Below are 18,848 nucleotides of genomic sequence, written 5' to 3'. Positions count from 1 at the left end.
AGATTACACTGCAGATATGCAGATACCAAGAGTATGGCAAAGGCTAAGCCTTGCAAACACTGAGGAATGTCCACAGTCAAGGCCTCTGCTTCACACAGCTTTTTGCATCACTGATGAGGACATACTCAAGGTTACTTGATGCCAAACATTCCCATGCAGCACTTCTCTGGGTCTCTCAGGGTGTATTTATCTTGGTTTTTGTGTCCTAACACCTCCAACTCCAATATATTTATCCTTGCAAAACGTCCTCTGAGGGAAGGCAGTTCTGTTAATCACTACTGTACAGATTGGGAGTTGCTGGATAAAAGGCTAAATTAATTTCTTGGGACATTTGTGGCTGTGCTGGTCTGCCAGGCACCAAATTAGCATCAGGCCCATGTTGGTCTCTGGGCCATTATGGCCACTGATTGTAATCACAGCAAGGGGAATCAACTTCTCCTAACGCTTAGCACAGCACAAGAAAATCAATGGCAGAGGGGAACAGATTGAACTTGTAGAAGGAGCTGATTAAAAGAAAACTATATATTCACAAACAAAACACAGTTACTCTGCGAGTTCACTGCCTTAACTCTTCTTTAACCACATGCTCAGCAGCAAGTTGCTCTACACCTTACTTTTTACAGACAGACAAGCATTAACTCTGTGCTAAGAATGGCTTAGGTCATGCATGGAGTTGGAATTGCTCTCCACATTGCAGCCTGGGGATAGGGAAAGCAGAGCCTGAAATGGGAACAAACTTACCCTGAACTTCCCAAGCAACACTATGGACAGAAAAGCAACTACTACACTGTATAAAGGAAAAGTTATCAGGGAGATTATATTACCCTATTTACCATTGCTGTCTCTCTCTAACAACAGTTCACCAAAATTGTGACAAGTTGGTTCAAAGATGGATTGGGAAAAAAATTGTCTACTCCAGTCTTAAGGACATAGTTTGCTTGGCATCAAAGAGAGCCTGGTAGCTGATCAGGCCTGACTTTGTTATCTCTGAGCCTCCTTATGGGAGAGGCAGAGAGAAACAGGACAGGTCTTCCCTCCCACATCCCACTTTTAGGGCAGGATCAAGCTCCCTTGGACAAAGCTGATCCCATTTTTTTAATCCAATGGCAAACTAGACAGCATCTGTTCTTTATGGCCTAGCAAGGAAAGGTGTGTTAGCCATGGGCTAGTAGATAAAACACAGCAGTGCACTCTCTTACTCATGATGAGAATGAACTGTTGTAACACTTTGCCAAAGGATGTGGTAGAGCTTGTACTCCTAGACATTTTTCAAATGAAGAGAGGACTTTGCCCTCCCAAATACATATGGGGGTGTGTGTGTATTCCAACTCAAAGCAGCATCCATTCAGGAGAGACATACCACATACTCAGGCTGGTAGAGTCAGTGTCCATAAAGCCACAGATCCCCATTCCTGCCCCTTCCTGTGCTGTGCACAACACAGCTCAGCACTGGGTAGATCTGCTGCTCTAGAGCCTCTGCACAGATCACCTGTGCATGGGAACAAGGTCTTTGTAGCTTCATGGGAGCAGCTGAGCATGTCTCAAAGACACACTATCTTTGTGCAGCTCCCAGAGGCTGCAACAACAGACAAACTGGCCTGTGGGGAAGGGCTGTTCAGGATGGAAAACTTCTGGCATCCAGATTTTGGCCTGAGACACACCAAGGCAAGCCAGAGGTGCCCTGCTGATCATGGGCTACTGTGGGAGAAAGGAAAGGCTGAGTCAGAGAGCCCAGAAGAGTCCTGTGGCAGCACTGTGGGACTTCGTCAGTGAAAACCTGATTTATGTATAACTGGATGGAGTTAATGTTCAGCCAATAACCTTCTATGAGAACTAAACTTTAGACTTGGTTCAGAAAACATCGTGGCTGAGAACTTGACAGCACTATAGGATCCTAACAGCCACCTTCTCCCTGCTCCTCAACCACAAAAACATCTTCAGCAATGGATAGAGCCTGGGTCTACCTGGTGACAGGAGGCTGTGGGTTTATTGGGGAGAAGATTGTAGAGCTCCTGTCTCAACAAGACTACATCAAAGAAGTCAGAGTTTTTGATTCAGTAGCAAGAGAAGAAGTAGAAAAACTCACCACAGGTAAGAAAAGGGCATCAGCTTTCATTTAGTGGCCACAACCCTCCTTTCAGTAGCAAGAGAAGAAGTAGAAAAATTCACCACAGGTAAGAAAAGGGCATCACCTTTCATTTAGTGGCCATAACCCTCTGTTTCAAGGCAGATGGAATTAGGTTGGAGATGGAACAGTTACAGGCATGGGGTAGGAACCTGGATTGAACTGACCGGATGAAGAACAACTTCCAGCTCAGAAAGGTTTTCCAGCACAGGACTAAATCAAAGAAAAAAATATCCATAGCATGCAACCTCAAGAGATATATCTCAGGGAGGATCTAAGTCCCCATACAGGGATCAGTTGTAAGGAGCAACATTCACACTGAGTACTTGACATGGGAACTTGGCTGCCCAGTTGTTTCTGCTCAACCAGTCTGACTAACAGCAAAGGGACAATAAAAAACATCCTCCTGAACTGCTCCAACCAGTTACCAATTCTGAGAAAAATAACTAAAAATAACAGAATCAAACTCAGCATCTGCTGCAGGTATTGTGAAATAAATTATGGAAATAACTGAGTGAAACCTATAGCAGCTTTACTGTGCATACAAAAGGAAGAGGTGAGTCTCAGTAAACACTCTCAAAGATACTAAATTAATCCATTTGATCATATTCTGAGAGCTGCCTTCATCCAGCCTTGAGTACAGCCAGATATGTTGGGGAAAAACAACCTGTTTTACTGGATTCAGGAATACCCATGCAAAACAAGCCAACGCAGTTCAGGGTGTTCTGCACAGGTAATGGTGGGGCTGGGTCCCCATTAGTGACTGCCCAAACCTTCAGCCTGTTTTGGGAGAGGCAAAAATGATAAGGAAGATCCTATCTGTTGGCAGATATCGACAGAAAGGAGATAGACTTACAGCAAGTCAAGACTCCCAGGGAAATACCACTACCAGAAACCCTCCCTGGCAGATGAACTCAGCAGACTGGTTTCCCCAGGTTTCAGGTAGCAATTGCCTTAAAAGCACCTATAATTGAAGAAAAAACTCTTTAAACCTTAGGGAGGTGCCAGAATCCATGCTCCAGGAGAGGTCTGTGGCCTGACATGACAGCAAACCACAGACAATAAGGAAGAAGCAGCCTCAGGGACCATCCCAACCCCATCCCTCTGCCCCAAGGCAGAATCAGCTTGGCCACAACCTTCCCCACAGATGTTTGTCTGTCCTGTCCCCAGGGCACCTTGGGCAGCTCATTTGTGTACCATCAGGCTGTGGGTAGAGTCTAATATGCAGTTTGAGTCCTTGACTTCTCCTCTAACCTTGCAGGAAGAATAGATGTTACAGTATCGCTGTAGTTCTCCTCTAACCTTGCAGGAAGAATAGCTATTACAGTATCGCTCTAATTTCTTTACAACAATCTTTATCTGAAAACCAACTCCTTCCACTCCATACTGTTTTCTTCTTTAGACTAAACCAACTCTCAGGCTCTTCCTTCTCCTCCACTCAGCATCCTGTATCTCAGGGTGTTGGTGTTGCTCCCTTTTGGAAGAGGGGCACTGAGGTTTGGGCAGCTGTGGCCTTCCCACCACTGAGTAAAGCTGATGGATTTGTCTCTTCCATCCTTCTCTTTTACCTGTCAGTGCAATTATCTCTTTTTCACAGTCACAAGACCCTGCTGACAGGCAACAGCTCCTGAGCTGCCCTGGCCCAATTTAGTCCTTTCATGAAGACCTACTGCCTCTTCCCTGCTAAGCCCCAAAACTTCTCTTTGTCCCTATCAAATTTCACCTCTTTTTTTTTTTTTTCAGGCTCTATTAGTTATGTTCAGCTCGTACTCTAATCCTCCAGAGTACTTTGAGTCCCTCCCAGTCTGATGTTATCTGCTGATTTAATGAACAAATCTGCCAGATTCTTGATGAAAACAATAAAAAAAAGACTCAAATACAGCACTAAGCCCTGGAGAGCCCCAGGGCAGCCACCTACCACAGCTGGCAATTCCCTGGGAACTGTAATTCTGCCAGATTTGTGCTCTCCCTAATGGGGCTTACTTAGCCCATGTTTTACCCACTCACTTATGGGAATGACGTGGAGTTTCCAAAGCCCTTCTAAAATCAAGATGGATGACATCAACCTGTTCCACAATATCTGTACAGCCTGTTACCCTGTCAGAAGAACAAAGGAGATTTATCTGATTTGATTTGTTCTTGACAAATCCATGTCAGCTGCTTCTATTCTCCTTGTTATCCCACAGGTGCTCACACACATGTTGGTTCAGTGTGTGTGCTCCTGAATTTCCTGGGGTTGAAATCAAAATGGTCTGTAATTTCCTGGCTTCTTCTTTCCCTCCTTTCTAAGCACAGGTGTTTCATTTGCTCTACTGCAGTATTCCAGTGCCTTCAGAAGTTCTCCAAAGTAGCTGATAACTCAATAAAGCTGCAGTTACATCCATCAGCTCTTTAGCAGCCCTGGATAGAGCTCATCAGGCCTTATCAATCTGAAAGTTTCTCATGGTTGCCTTACACCAGCTGCCTTAAGACAGCTGATGTGAAAAAGACTATTTAACACTTCAATCTGATGGGTTCCAGGCTTTCCCAAACCACAAACCAGCAGAAAAATCCCCCCTCAAACAGCTCCTGACACCCTGCTCCACCTTCCAGGAGGAGCATCCTCCTCTGCTCTCTGGTCCTCCAGGCAAGGGTTTTACCTCTGCTGCATGGACAACTCCTTTCTTTTCCCCCTCTGTTCTCACTCAATCAAATCTGTGCTTTAGTATTAAATTAATTTTACTATTAATATTAATTTGCTATTAAAACTCCTAAGATTGAGTCCACCAAACCCTGGCTATGCTAATTAAGAAAGCAGCTTGCCCCTTTTGTAACTTTTCTGCCTCCTCCTCCATCCCATGCTGCTCAGCTGCCTGACCTGCTGTCTTGGATTCTATCCCTCCTTTTAGCTCATGAGGAATAACCCTGTCCTCTTCCCACCTTGGCCTGGGAGTTCTTCACTGAGGGTTTCCATGCCACAACACTTGCACAGCTGAGTCACAGACCCTCCCCTGAGCTGCTCATGTGTATGATCCTTCAGAAATGTCTATCTCTAGGATACATAGGGCTCTCCAGACAGCTGCCAGACCAGAGCAGAGACATCTCCTTCCCAAAGCAATCCTGTGACTGGCTTATTGCTCAAGGAGTACAGCCTCCTCACCCCAGTTTCTTGCTGGCCTATTCCCAACTGCAGGAAAGGAAAAAGGGAAAAATCCCACTTAAATGTTACAACACTGTCTCAAAGCAAGAAAATTGCCCATAGATGCCAAGAGTAGCCATGTATAGAACAACTATTTGGGGGAAGAAGGAGGGGGGAAAGGGGATAAGGGAAAAATTCCATCTGAGTGGCTCAAAGGGAGAATTTCCTATGACATTTTTTAACCTGTTACATTATTTTCCCTTCCCATCTACAGCATTTGCAATGTAAACAAAGCTCTGTACAACATCACTTGAACTCCCTTGATGTTATTCCTAGCACATCCTAAAAACCTTCTGTCTGAAGGAAACTGTGCAGCAGCACAGCTTCACTCAAGGACTGGAGCAGCTCTGGGCCAAGTGTCTCCTGCTCTTGCTCAGTGCTATCCTTGGATGCAAGCAAGGGATTTGCAGAGACAGAAGCAGCTATTCTGATCTACAGTTGATGCAGGGTGCTGTGTTGAATTAAACCAGATGCAGGTCTGGCTTCTTGGGCTTCAAAAAGAGGGATGAATTTTCCCCTGGTGGGATGTATTCAAACAGTACAGTGACTATCAGAGTGTGCTTTGGCTTGTCCTGTGGAGAGGAAAGGCTTTCCAAGCAGGATCTCACTCTGCAAGAAGGTGAGGCTGCTGATTTGTGCTTTCTCCCCTCCCCTCCATCTCTGGTTCTATTATTTTTCTGCAGCTACCACTCCTGTGATGGTGATGAAAGGAGACATTCGAGACTACAATCTGCTCCTCACTGCCATGCAGGGAGTTCACGTGGTTATTCACACAGCTGCTGTTGTGGACTACAGAAACACTGTGTCCTTCTGGGACATGAGAGCTGTCAACGTGGGGGGTAAGCTCTGCAAAACAGGCAACTGAACACAGCCTGAACTCCACACACCTTGGTGCAGTCATACAAAGGGCTGTGACAAACATATCCTCTCGGATTTAGAGCTCCCTTGTCCTGAATTCTGCACACACTGCTCCTCTATGAGATGGGAAAGGTGCCCAGGACTTTTCCTTTCCAGAGGGGAAGTTTCTCCCTTTGCCCCTCTGTCCTTGCTCAGGGCAGGCCATGCTGCTAAAGCTTCAACTCAGGATGTCAAATCCAGACTCAGTTACTATACAGCTGTTCTGGTCGAGGGTAGAACTGTCCCTAACAGTCCTGAGGTGATTCAGAACATGCCTGTAGTGGTAAGATACTGTTCAGCATGTGACAAGGGCAACAAATTCAAAGTTAACCCCTGTTCTAGCCCAGGGATTTCCAGGGGAAAAACAAAAGCCCTACAATGCACAGCACAAGATGATACCAGTTGAACTACATCCACACTCCAAGGGAGTGATGTTATGTTAATTATAGTCAGAGTTCACAGCTATCATGTACCTACAAGCCTGGTGTAACTGAGAGCTCCACAACTCTTTCTTCCTACCACCAAGAGCCCATTTCATGTACTGTGCAAGATCTGCTTAAGGAAAATTTGTTCATAAATCTAGGAAATAAGCACAGGCTATAAAAATAATGAAATCCCTATTACAGCAGCTATTCCAAAGGTACCTCAGGCTGTTAGCTACTAAAATAGTCATTAACCAAAAGGAAGAAATTTTAGACTTTTTTTTTATATGTATATCTCCAACTCGATTACTGCTTAAGGCTTCTGCTATTTGCTGATACATTCAAGGGTAACATTTGAATTCCACCCTTCTTTTCATTGCTGTAGTTGTTTTCAAAACCAGATGCTTTTAAGAGCCTGCATTGTGCTCTGTGTGTACTGAGAATATTCAGAGCCTGAGGGTTCCCACTGCCTTTTAATGGCTTTGTGAGCTCTTCCTCTTCACTGTCTGCTTGCTCTGAGCAAGGTACTTCAGTGCAGGGAGGTTTTTACAGAGAGCAGTGAACACTGGGTGACTCCTCTCTTCAAACCGAACCTCTTGCAGATGTTTGCAACATTCCCAGAAAACCACACATGCAAGGATTTTCCAGTGGGAGTGTCTCTTTGAGGAGCACAGTTTGGGACAATTTAACAAGAGCCTGTCCTGCATTTCTGCCTCCCATTGGATGGCTCCATGTAGATCTCCCTAAAATGAGGCTGCTGCCCCCACTAGGACTTCTCAAAATCCTGAATTGAGAGTTTAGTCTAAAGTTATCTATTAAAATCAGAGCAGATAAAAGCATAAAAATGGTATTTGATACCTGCTGTAGAGTTCATAGAAAAAAACAGGGTCAGGAGAGGTCAAGACATAATCCTCTAGCTTGGCTCCTCTGTGTAACTCAGGCCACAGAAATTCATCCAATTATTGCCTTAAGCCCAACAATTTGTGGCTAAATTGGACTATTCCTTTTCAAAAGACTTGTTGCCGCTAATTAAGGATGCAAGTTAATGGCCTATCTATCATGTGTTTCAGCAAGCCAGAACAATCCTGAGGAGCAGTAGTGTGGCTAGGGGTCATTAGCATTTCTGGCAAAAATTCACATCTGCCTTGATTCTCTCCTGTTTCAACCACTGGCTGCTGAATCCTGTTATGGTCTTGTTGACTAGTTTGAAGAGTTCTCTTCTACAAGAATTCTTTTTTCCATCTAGTCACTTAAAGACTTTTTAATCTGCTTTTTGTTAAGCTGAATGGATTTTAACTCAGCTGTTTCCAGTGATGTTTCTCAACAGGGGTTCTCAGTTAACTTTACATATTGTGAAAAACTCATGGAGAAGTACATTGATTCTTTTCCACCAGGACTTCATATTGATTCATGCCCTCTGAAATCAGCCTAAACTCAGGATTTCCTTGGTAATTTCAGATTATGCCCTTAAGAACAAAGAGAACAGAAATCACAAGACTTCCCACACAAGATCTGCAGCCAGGCTTAGGGGCAGAGCCTGATTGCTCAGATAAAAATAGTATGGAGGTTTCTGGAAACCAACCCTACAAGCTGCTTCCTTTAAGATCTGCCTTATCAGACCTGCAGGCCCTCAATATGTAGCCATGGTTATGCTGCTGTCATTGAGGTTCTCACAAATCAACTTGAATCAAAATCACAATGAATGCAAAAACCACCCCTGGAAGAGCCATAAATATTTCAACCCACCAAAATGCCCCAAACCAACCAAACTAAAGCCACACACACTGTCCCACAAGTTCAGTCAGAACAACTTTCTGTAAAGCAAACCATGCCACGTTACAGCTCTAGGTGTAACTGCTCCTCTCATGTTATAAACCATCCATTCCTGTGCAAACACATGTGAGGAATCACAGCCCTGGCCTGTGCCTTTACATCTTTTCAGCCATAAAAAAATGAATCTGTTCCAAGTCAGAATCCCAAGCCTGGAAATCTCTTCTGATTTTCACCAGAGGAATCAAGGCAAGGTGGTTAATGTTTGTCCTTCCCAACCTGCCCCACAGGTACTGAAAATGTGTTAAAGGCCTGCTGTGTCCTGAACATCCCATACGTGGTCTACACAAGCTCCATTGCTGCAGTGGGACCCAACACCTCATGTGAGCCCATGTTCAGGTGAGGCTCAGCACATCTCTTCCATCTCTCTGGATTTCCAGTTAAACAGCAATAAAACTGCAACCAGATGGAGATTTTAGCTGTGGCTACAAAAGAGAAGATATGTGTTCCCTTTCCTGTCTATTCCTCTTCTCTTTCTTGAAAATCCTTCCTTGCTGCTCATCCCTCTTTCCAACCTAAGCCTGACCAGCAGTGATACCACTGACTGGAGGAGGTGGGTGAGAGCTGTATGGCCCAGCTGCACCTCCAGGCTGTCCCTGTATGCACAGCCCTGCTCCTCTGAGCCCTGGAATCAGAGCTGGTCTCAGATGTTTAAGGTTTGTGATATAGTCAAGTTGTATCCTGCTGTTGTGTCAGAGTTTGACGAAGAGTCAACCCAAAGGGCAGGGTTTTGAGGGTTTGTTTTTTTGCTTATAGACCTCTGATCTCCAAAACTGACTTTCACAATCAGCTGTCACTCCTACTCAGTATTTGGCATCAGGATATCTTTGTATCCATGGGTCAACAGTACCTGCACCTTGAAAACAGCGCTGACATTTCTGAAGAGCAGGAGCTGAAGTTTGGGGTTAAATTTGAGGTCAAGTAGAGATAGCTGCTGTCCCATATTGTAAAGCTCCTCCTGATTTCAAGCATGTTTCTAGTCACACATACTCAAACTGTGGCAATTTGTGTGCAAGGGGAACTGGCTCAAAGTCAGGTTTTGTCTCTACAGACAGCCAGACTAGGCACAGCTGGCTTCAGTCACTTGGCTCTAGAAATCAGAACTCAGCTAGAAAAGGCTGCTTAAGACATAACTTAAAATGACCTACAAGCCTAAATTTCATACTCACAAGTAAGGTAAGGCATAACCCAGTTGTCCTGGAAAGTGTTTAAGCACCTAAATCTGTAGAATAAATGGCTGACTTATGAAAAAAAAGTTCACAAGAGCAACAAACCTCAATCCACTTGGGACCATGAGTGCTAGAGATTGTGTCACTGCAAAGCTATGGAATTTGGTCATCAGCAGATTTGAATCATTTCTAAAAATGAATGTAGATACAGAAATATCTTTGTCAGTATTTTAGTACTGCACCTTAAGATAGATGTGGATAGATATATTGAAAACTCAACCCCACATCTTGCCCGAGAGCACAGTTCTTTGGCTTGTAGTGATGGTGCCAATGGGGGCAAACAAAACCCATCTGGGCTGATGCTCATGGAGCTACATATGAACATCCTCTGCCCACCAATTCCCAATATTTTCCCAACACAAATGCAACTAAAGCCACACCTAGAGCCTTTCAGTCATTTTGCAGAACGCACTCAGGTTCTCCCATGGTGCTGGGAGGAAACCCAAGAGAGGAGTCTTCATTCTCCAATGATTTTGAACTAAGGGAATTACAGCACAAGAGAAGGGTCAACCCTCCAGTCCAAACTCACACAGCCTGTTTCAAGAGGGAGCCCAGGGATGACTGGAAGCAGCGTAACATGGCTCTGTTTTCCAGACTGAAAGCACAGGTGATGCACCTTGCCCCTTCCTCTTCTCATCTCCTCCATCCCCACCCAATCTGTTCTGCCCTCTCCCTCACAGTCCATGATCCTGCCTGCCTTTTCCTTTTCCTCTGTCCCCCTCCTATCATTCATTTAACTCACTTTTACGTGCTTGGGAATTGACACAGACAAAGCATGATTAGTCTCTGGACAGGGTGATGGGTGCAGGGATAATGCTCACACCTCAGCATCCGACAATAATAGAAAATGCCTCTGTCAGTCTCAATCCCTCTGAGACAGCCACCACTGAGATACCTTCTGACAATGCTGCTCCAGTCTGATTAGCGTTCAGCTATCTGTGATCGTTTTGAAAAGCAAGAGCATTATGCTGAGCTCTTTGTTACTACCAAGCTTCAGAGGGGTGGGGGAAGGCACACACGAGCTGAGTGCTGCAGCCCAGGAACAGCAGGCAGGTTTGCCCCTTTGTGAAGCTGCTGCTTTCTAAACGCTTTGCAAGGCAAGAAATAAATTTGGATTAAAAAAAAAAAAAGCAAGCAATTAAAACTAGAACTTCTAAATAACCCCCTCTAATTGTCTTGGGCCTCTCCCAGGCTTGCAACAAACCTTGCACAATCAATCTTTTGTCTTGCTTGTTTTTTGGTTTGTCTCTTGCTTGTCACCTGTAAACACGGGGAAGGGAAGGAGGGGTTTGTGATAGAAGGCCAGGTGTGTGTGGAGGGCTGTGTTTCTGATGCTCCTAATTTATTTCTGTTGCTGTAGCACCAGAAGACCCTGATCTCAGCTGGGATATCTGGCACACAACATTCTAGAGTGCTGAACAGGCAAGAGCAAGGCAACAGCATTATCCACGTTTTACACATGGAGATGGGAGCAGAAAAAAGAGTAAGCAAGTTGCCCAAGGTCAAACAGGGAGCCTGAGTCAGAGCTGGCTCTCCTGAGGCCCAGTGTTTGACAAAAACACCTCTGCTACAGATTTGCTGTGTGAACTCCTCACAAGCCACTTAACCCTTCCAAGAGATGAATTCGAGCCCCATCTGCCAAAGGAGTATGGTAATTCCTCATTGCCCTGGCCACTTAACCCTTCCAAGAGATGAATTTGAGCCCCATCTGCCAAAGGAGCATGGTAATTCCTCATTGCCCTTTGGGGGTACCCCATGCCAGCCAGAGCCCAGGGTTTGCCTGGGGTGGATTTCCCTAGAAGAGCAAAATATAGAGTACATTAATTTAAAAATGGGAAGTGTCCTGCTGCACACAGAGGGAGAGAGAGAGACAATCCATGCTGGACCATGGCAGCAAATGCCCACACAGTATTCATGGGTGCTCCTTCCCAATGCTACAAGCCAGGTTTCTTCACTTCAGAGCCCTCTGTATCAGCTTAACCAAATCCTCAGATGGCCTAATGCTGATGTAGAACCACTGGGACAAAACACTGACACCCTACGGGGAATAGAGCTACTTTCTCATTTCTCCTTAGAATTATTTCAGGCCCCACGAGGACAGTTACATGTTAGATCCCATGGGCTTTCCCCTTTGCAGCTGTAAGGTAGAAGGCAGAGGAGCAGATTATCTTCCATCCTCACAACCCAGTGTCCCCAGCATGGCTGTGAGCCCTGCTTGCCCTTAATCATGAGTCCACTTCTTTGCCTTCCCCTCAAACAGTTTGGGGAGGTGAAGGAACAATCCCAGCACAAACCTGCTGATTGCATATCTTCCAGGAGATCACTAACAGCTCTATCACACCCCCAGCAAATGCCTCCCAACTTTAATCAACTCTGTGAGAAAATTAAGCAGCAGCTTCTCCTTTTAGTTTATGGCTCATGAGAGGCTTTTCTCTGCCTCTAATGAAAAAATGAAGTAGAATTGCTCTCAGTTTCCTGCCCTCCATCTTCTTGTGCTCTTTCCACCTTGTTCGCTTAAAAATCTAACTCCATTGCTTTCTAATTTGCCTACCAGAATATTTCCTTCAATCACACTATTAGACATAAACCAAATCCAGCCCTCAAAAAAATCAAACCATTACCCTCATGCAAACCTGCCTGTGAACACCCAGAACTGCCTGGTATTTCTTGAGGTCTTATTCCTTCCAAACTGCAGCAAGGAGCTCAGATTCACAGAACTCAGCCAGTGAAGTCCCTGGGGAGCAGAGACTGCAGAGCATATCACACTGTGACAAATGTCTCCGAGCTCTGCTCTCTACTCCATGGTCACTCACCATCTCTCACAATCTGTTTCAGAGGAAATGAGGACACTGAGTACAGTGGGGAAGTGGAGTTGCCTTATGGGAAGACAAAGGCCATGGCAGAAAAACTTGTATTTGAAGCCAATGGAAAAAAGGTACAAAATCCAATCCCTGGAATTACAGCACAGGATGGCAGAGAGGAGAGAGATGGTTAGCACTCCACAGCTCCTATCTCAGTGAGTGTCCAACTGCTGCCTTGATTTGATGCATAAACCACATTGTTCTAAGCTTTCCAAAGCCAAATATTCCCACATTAGCAGGAAGCTGCCAAACTCTTGCAAGATCAGAAGGTGCTGCCCCTTGAGCCTGTGCTTTAACTCCAGCAGGAGTGTGACTTCAGAAGGAGCTGTGCTGAATTAGGGCCAAGGAAACCAGGTTCACCTAGTTCATGCTGCATTAAAGTATAATTTTCAGACATGTCTGAACAAAAAATATTAGTGTACCCAGAGTCAGCCCCTACCTAAGCTAGCTGGCCAGTCTTTTAGGCTGCCAGTGCAGTCGGCAAACAGATGAGTTCTTCTGGAGAACGAAGCAGAATGTAAAAATGAGACTTATGTCCTGGAGCACCTGTCCCCAGTTAGAGTTTGAAGCCAGCCAGCTTGGTTGGCTTCCTCTTCCAACCTGATTTGGATTGTTGCAAATACTCATTTATGCATCACAACTGCAGAAGAGTTCATGCCACCAACACCCTCCACCTCTCAGCGAGAACCATATGGGTGTACTATGAAAATAAAGTAAGATCCAACTGGGCACTTCTTTGTGTCTTCAGAGACCCAAACCAGGCCCCAAGTGTCCAGACCACCTCTGCAAATGTCATCTCCTCTAGGCCAATATTCCCAGGTTTGGTTTTGTCTGGCAGGCCTAGTATCACTGTGGAAGATTTCATCTCTGAATCCATCACTCACTGCCATCCCTCCCTGATTTTACAGCTGAGCAATGGTAGTAAACTCACAACCTGCATCATCCGTGCAAACACTGTGTATGGGGAGAAGGCAACGTTTCTCCAGGAGCTCTATTTGCTTGCCAAGGCCAGGAATGGTGTGCTGAACTACCTGGAGCCTGAAAACACGGAGCGTAATCACACCTACGTGGGTGAGTGAATGACTGATCTCTTGCATGTGGTGCTACCAGGCTGCTTTAGTCACAGGGGATTTTACACGTCAGCTTAGCCATAATCTTCCAAGACAGAGACATGAGTATGGTGAATGAGCACAAATGGTTTTATAACCACAAACCTTAGACTGGCTAAAGGATTTTTAAAACAGTTTCTTACATTCCACTGTTTTTCCTGAGAAGGGTTTTCTTTTTTCTCCTTGATGTTTCAGGGCATATATGGGGGGGCAGAGAGAGAAATTCAGGTAATATTTTTTAAATGTTTTTTCTTTGAAAAGATACGTAATTTCTTCTTCACTAGAGGAAATTAAACTACCACTACTTGTAAAATTCATTTCAGAAAAGGCTGTACTACGTAACTGATTTTAGCAAGCACAAGAAACTACTCACAAAAGCTATAGGAAGAGTTTGTTGTGGTGCTGGATGCCTTTCAGGGGATATAACTCACCATTAAATCATGCAAGGGTTTAGTTATTTCCATGCAGCAACACTTATATGTCTTTTTCCAAAAGTGCAGATAACAGTATTTTGAAAATGCTGCTGGTGAAGAATCAGGCCTAGATAAATCAAGTGACTTCTTCAAAGGCTCACAGCAGAGCCAGGAATAAAACCCTCGAGCACTGCCTCCCATTCATCCTGCTCTCACTACAAAACACTGCCCTTTCACTTCACATGAACCAGGATCACAAGGCACATTAATTGTCCAGCTCAAAGGGGAGACCAAAGGTTTAAAGGATCTTAGAGGCTTGGATTAACTACTCAGTCTCTCTCCAGTACAGTTGAGCACACAGTGAGTGCTTCCCCCAGCACTGAAGCCAGCAATCCAGTGGACTCCTTCTACAGTAAACAGGAAAATTTAGCTCCTCCTGAATACCCCCAGCACTGAAGCCAGCAATCCAGTGAACTCCTTCTACAGTAAACAGGAAAACTTAGCTCCTCCTGAATATCTGTTTCCCTCCCCCTCTTGTTTCTCCAGGGAATGTCGCATGGATGCATGTTCTTGCAGCAAGGAACTTGCAGCTGAAACCAGACTTACTCGCAGGACAAGTGTACTATTCCTATGATGACACTCCAACCAGAAAAGGTTTCCTGATCAGGCATCAGCTGTTGTCCACTGCAGACCCCTCAGTGACACTGGGCTCACACATCCCATACTGGAAGATGTGGTTCATGATACAGTTGCACAGGATAATGAGGATCATCTTGTTCCTTTTCTGGAAGCCACAGCCTTTCCTAAACCTGCCTTTACTGAACACAATAGTCACCACCTTCTCCTATGAGACAGATAAAGCCTCCAGACATTTTGGGTACAAACCCCTCTTCACCTGGCAAGAGAGCAAGCACAGAACTGCACAGTGGTTGAAAGCAGCTGTGGGGAGCTTGGAACCTCCCAAGCCTCATGAAAAGAACAACTAAGCAACACATTTGGAGTAAGGAGGTTGCTTATCACACCAGCAAGTTTCATCTGAGCTTCACGACACGCACAGATCTTTGGCAGGAATTTTGCAAACACAAATCCTGGTACAGAGGCAGAGAAGGAGCAAAACTCTCAGGCTGCAAGTGCATACCCTTCTCATGCCAAAATCTCAGCTAGTTTGTGCCCTATAAAACTCTCAGGTGTGCTACAAAGGTTCCTCTTGCAGCTCTGTGCACACAGACATGGGCCTTGCTGGCCCCACTCGTTCCCATGGTGCCACCACTGCATGGGATCACTCCTGGGAGCAAGACACACAGGTTCAGATGAGAGATCAGCAAACACTTTTTTGGCAAAATTAGTTAACTAGCTTTGTCCCACAACCCAAGGAGCCTCCATCTCTTTCCATGCTCAGCAAATGGGCCTCTCCCTTGCTGTGATCTTGGGTAGCTGGTGGTCCCTGGCTCACAGACTAAAGGATCTTCAGTGATAATTTTGGGGAAGACAAGGAAAACCAAGCAAGTTCTTTCTCTGTTTTAGGGTTTAATAAAAAGAAAAAAAAATCATTCCCTTTTCCAGAACTACCTTTTTCAAGCTGCTTCCTGTTACATGTGGAATATTATGTCTATTATGAAATATTATCCCTAGCAAAAGAAACCTCCCATCCCTTGTGCTAACAATGTATAGGCTGTCTGCCTTTCTAATTGTGTGGATGGAGAACTGATGTCTAGAAGCTTAAAAGTGGGATTCATATAGTCTGTAACTCAGTATCTCTTACCTCCCAGCACTCCAGCAGCAAAGCAAAGCAGATTAAAGCCCACGTTGAGCTGCTGCACTGGCACACAGCAACTTCAAGTGAGGGCCTTAGGGGCTGCATTTATGCTAAACAACGTTTGAACTTCAGGAGAAAGAGGTCATTTCAACTCATTCCACGGCACTGGAGCTGCACAGTCCATCTGGGAGCAGCTTTTCACAGATGATATTTTCCTAACACAGATGGGGCAGCACTTCCAGAAGATTCACAACCAAACTGTGGTTGCTATCAGTTTATCAGCTTCTCTATTTTTAAGACATACAGAGAGGCTGTTGAAATCTACATAAAGTACAATTGAGGTTTCAGTTTTCACTTCAGCTTGGAGGAATGGGATATTTTTACAATACTGGTTCAACTCTAAAATTAACCCTATTGGTATTGCCCTTGTGTTCTGTGAGTACATACTCATCTCTCGAGTGCTCCTACAGTAAAAGTGTGCACATGCACAACTAAAAGCTTATTTTAATAATGAGTGCCCTAATGCTCCTGAAAGAAACAAGTTTCAGCATGGCATACTTGATAGAAATGATCAAAATTTGCTTCTTGTTAGTCCTGGTAATTACCTGGGAAGGAAAGTGAAGCAATACAGTGTGAGTTGCCAAGTTAACTTTGCTGAAATTCACACTCATGAGAGAATCCTTTTTCAAAATGAGCTTACAAATCAGAAATCTGCTGCTCTGGTAATACATTAATAACTTCATATAACAGATAAATTGGGGGAAAGTGTTGCAATGTGCTCATAGAATTTGGGAAGGTGAATTATGTAAGTTATCAGTCCCCTACTTTTCTTTCCCCTACCATCTGTGCTGGGAAGGCTTTAAAAAGGGGAGTGATAAGATTTCTGGGTTTTCTATTTCACTAAAAAAAAATTCTCTCTGCAGTTTTTTTTGAGTTGGTGGGGTTTTTTTGCTATTATCAAACGATATCTGACAACTCGCTAAGAATTTGACAAAGAACTACACACCCAATTCCTCGTGGACATCTCCATTGCATCAGTGTTGATCCCAGCAGGTTTTAATGCTACTGAAAGAAATGATGGATTTATCCTGCCAGAAAGGAGCCACAGGGTGGAGCTGCAAGTCTGGGAACAGGTACCCTCCTCGTGGGAGCCTGTGCTGATCTCTTTGGGCTCTAACTCTCCTTGAGCAGAACTGCAGGCCCTGCCCAGCCAAGAGGCTGAAGGATGGGAATGAATACCTGACCAGCCAGGTCTGTCCTCAGTCTGTGGCATTTGGAGTTCTGGTTTTCCCTAGGCAGGTTGACTGCAGTTTTATCTGCATGTAGCCATGTAATCAGAGATTGAAGAAATTATTTTTCCATGCCCAGAACTTGCTAGAAAACAATCAAACTCTGCCTTCTATTTTTAAAATCAGAATTAAATTTGGCTCTCTGACCTTTGAGAACACTCACACGAGTCCAACACACCGATGCCTTCAGTCCCATTCAGAGCCCTGAGTATACTCCTTTGTGGGATTTGGAGCTGCAGAAGATATCAGATGGGAGAGTTGTCAAACCCCAATCCCATCCCAGAGATTAATGCCTTACAAGCTTGCCTGCTTTCAGAACCCTTGCTGGGAACCTCATCATGCTTTTGTTCCTGTCCTGCTCATCATCACCTAGGATTCTGATGCTTATCAGGATGCAGATGACATGCAGGATAAGCAGCAGGGATTTTCAAAGGTAGTTAAGTGCAGGATTTTTCCAAAGTATCTGAATTAGTTGGCTGCTCAGCTTTTTTAATACCTACCCACCTCTCAAGCTTTGACAAAAGCAAGCAGAGGATTCCCTTTCCCTGCTCATGGTAGAAATGGGGGGGAAAGTTAGACAGCAAAGCCTCTGTGCTGTTTTCCAAAAAGATGAGTAAGCTTCCTTTGGCTGCCCTGCCTTTTGGCTCCTCCAAGCTAATGCTGCTGCAGACTTCCTGTTAGATCCTTGATTTTATCAGATTATAACTTGTTTTCCCCTGGCAATGCTTTAATTCTTTCTACTGCATTGGGTTGTCATTGGCTTTTCTTTTCAGGGTCTCAGCCCTATTATGTAACAGGAGCAGCAAAAAAAAAAAAAAGAAAAAAAAAAGAGAGAAAAAAAAGAGAAAAGAAAAAATATTTCAGATCTGTTTCTACTTCTGGAGAGGAGCCTTTGTGCACAATTACTCATCCAAGAGATTCAGCAGGTATAACTGCTTCCCCCAGGGGCTCCATTATATAATTGGATTTCAGCCATACAAATTAAATCCTATCTTACCCCTTAGTTAAGCCAGGCAGTAAGTATTTAATGCTAATATCCCTGACAACTATTGCAGGGAGAAGCAGAGCTGAAGCACAGAGGAGACAGATGCAGGCAATCTCTGCTGGAGGAGCAGGGAGGATGAGCAAGGAGTGCATTGACAGAAAGACACCTGCTATATTTTAAACATGGCTAAACTTCCCCATGGTGTCAGCTGGACTTGTTTTCTGAGCTGGAACGTGGTTCTCCTTTGGTTTTCCATGCTCCAATGTCCCTGTGTGCACACTGAGCACTCACCCCCCAACACACCCACTTCAAAGAACCACATGCCTAACCCTGCTTGAGTTGCTTTGGAAGCTTCTGTTCTTGTGCAATGTCTGAAGGAAGCAAATTTAGTAATATTAAAACTCAAGCCAAGCACAAAACCAAGCAAAGAATCCCCAAATTAAAATCTCAGCTGAGTTACTCATTCATCTGCATTTTCTGCCGTGCTCTGTCTTCTCCTGGCATGTTTCTGTTAGACAAAGCCCTCTGGGCAGAGACCATCTCTTTTGGTGTCTGGTACATCAGTCACATAGTTAGTACATGGTAATAAAGGAAAATAGATTCATGGTAGGAGTTAAACCAGTCAGTCTGGTACTGTAATTGGAACATAATCTCATATTGACAGTGTTTAACACAGGATGCTCAGGGAACAGATGGCAGCATGCCAGGCCCCGATCGGCCTGCAAATATTGGAAAGAGATTTTCCAAGTCCAGC

The 18,848-nt window shown here is 44.6% G+C and overlaps 1 protein-coding gene across 1 annotated transcript; it reads left to right on the top strand.

The window, feature by feature from the left end:
* Positions 1-1,865: 1,865 nt before the first annotated feature.
* Positions 1,866-15,050, top strand: HSD3B7 (hydroxy-delta-5-steroid dehydrogenase, 3 beta- and steroid delta-isomerase 7). The gene is made up of 6 exons (XM_009073911.1): positions 1,866-2,091; positions 5,987-6,142; positions 8,683-8,791; positions 12,517-12,616; positions 13,451-13,613; positions 14,611-15,050. Exons 1-6 carry the CDS (start codon positions 1,944-1,946, stop codon positions 15,048-15,050), a joined length of 1,116 nt encoding a protein of 371 aa, XP_009072159.1. The 5' UTR covers positions 1,866-1,943.
* The last annotated feature ends 3,798 nt before the right edge of the window (positions 15,051-18,848 follow it).

Source organism: Acanthisitta chloris, unplaced genomic scaffold (assembly GCF_000695815.1).
Source record: "Acanthisitta chloris isolate BGI_N310 unplaced genomic scaffold, ASM69581v1 scaffold9714, whole genome shotgun sequence".
Taxonomy (NCBI): Eukaryota; Metazoa; Chordata; class Aves; order Passeriformes; family Acanthisittidae; genus Acanthisitta; species Acanthisitta chloris.
The sequence above is the reverse complement of the archived record's forward strand: the minus strand, read 5'-3'. Positions and strand labels throughout refer to the sequence as shown.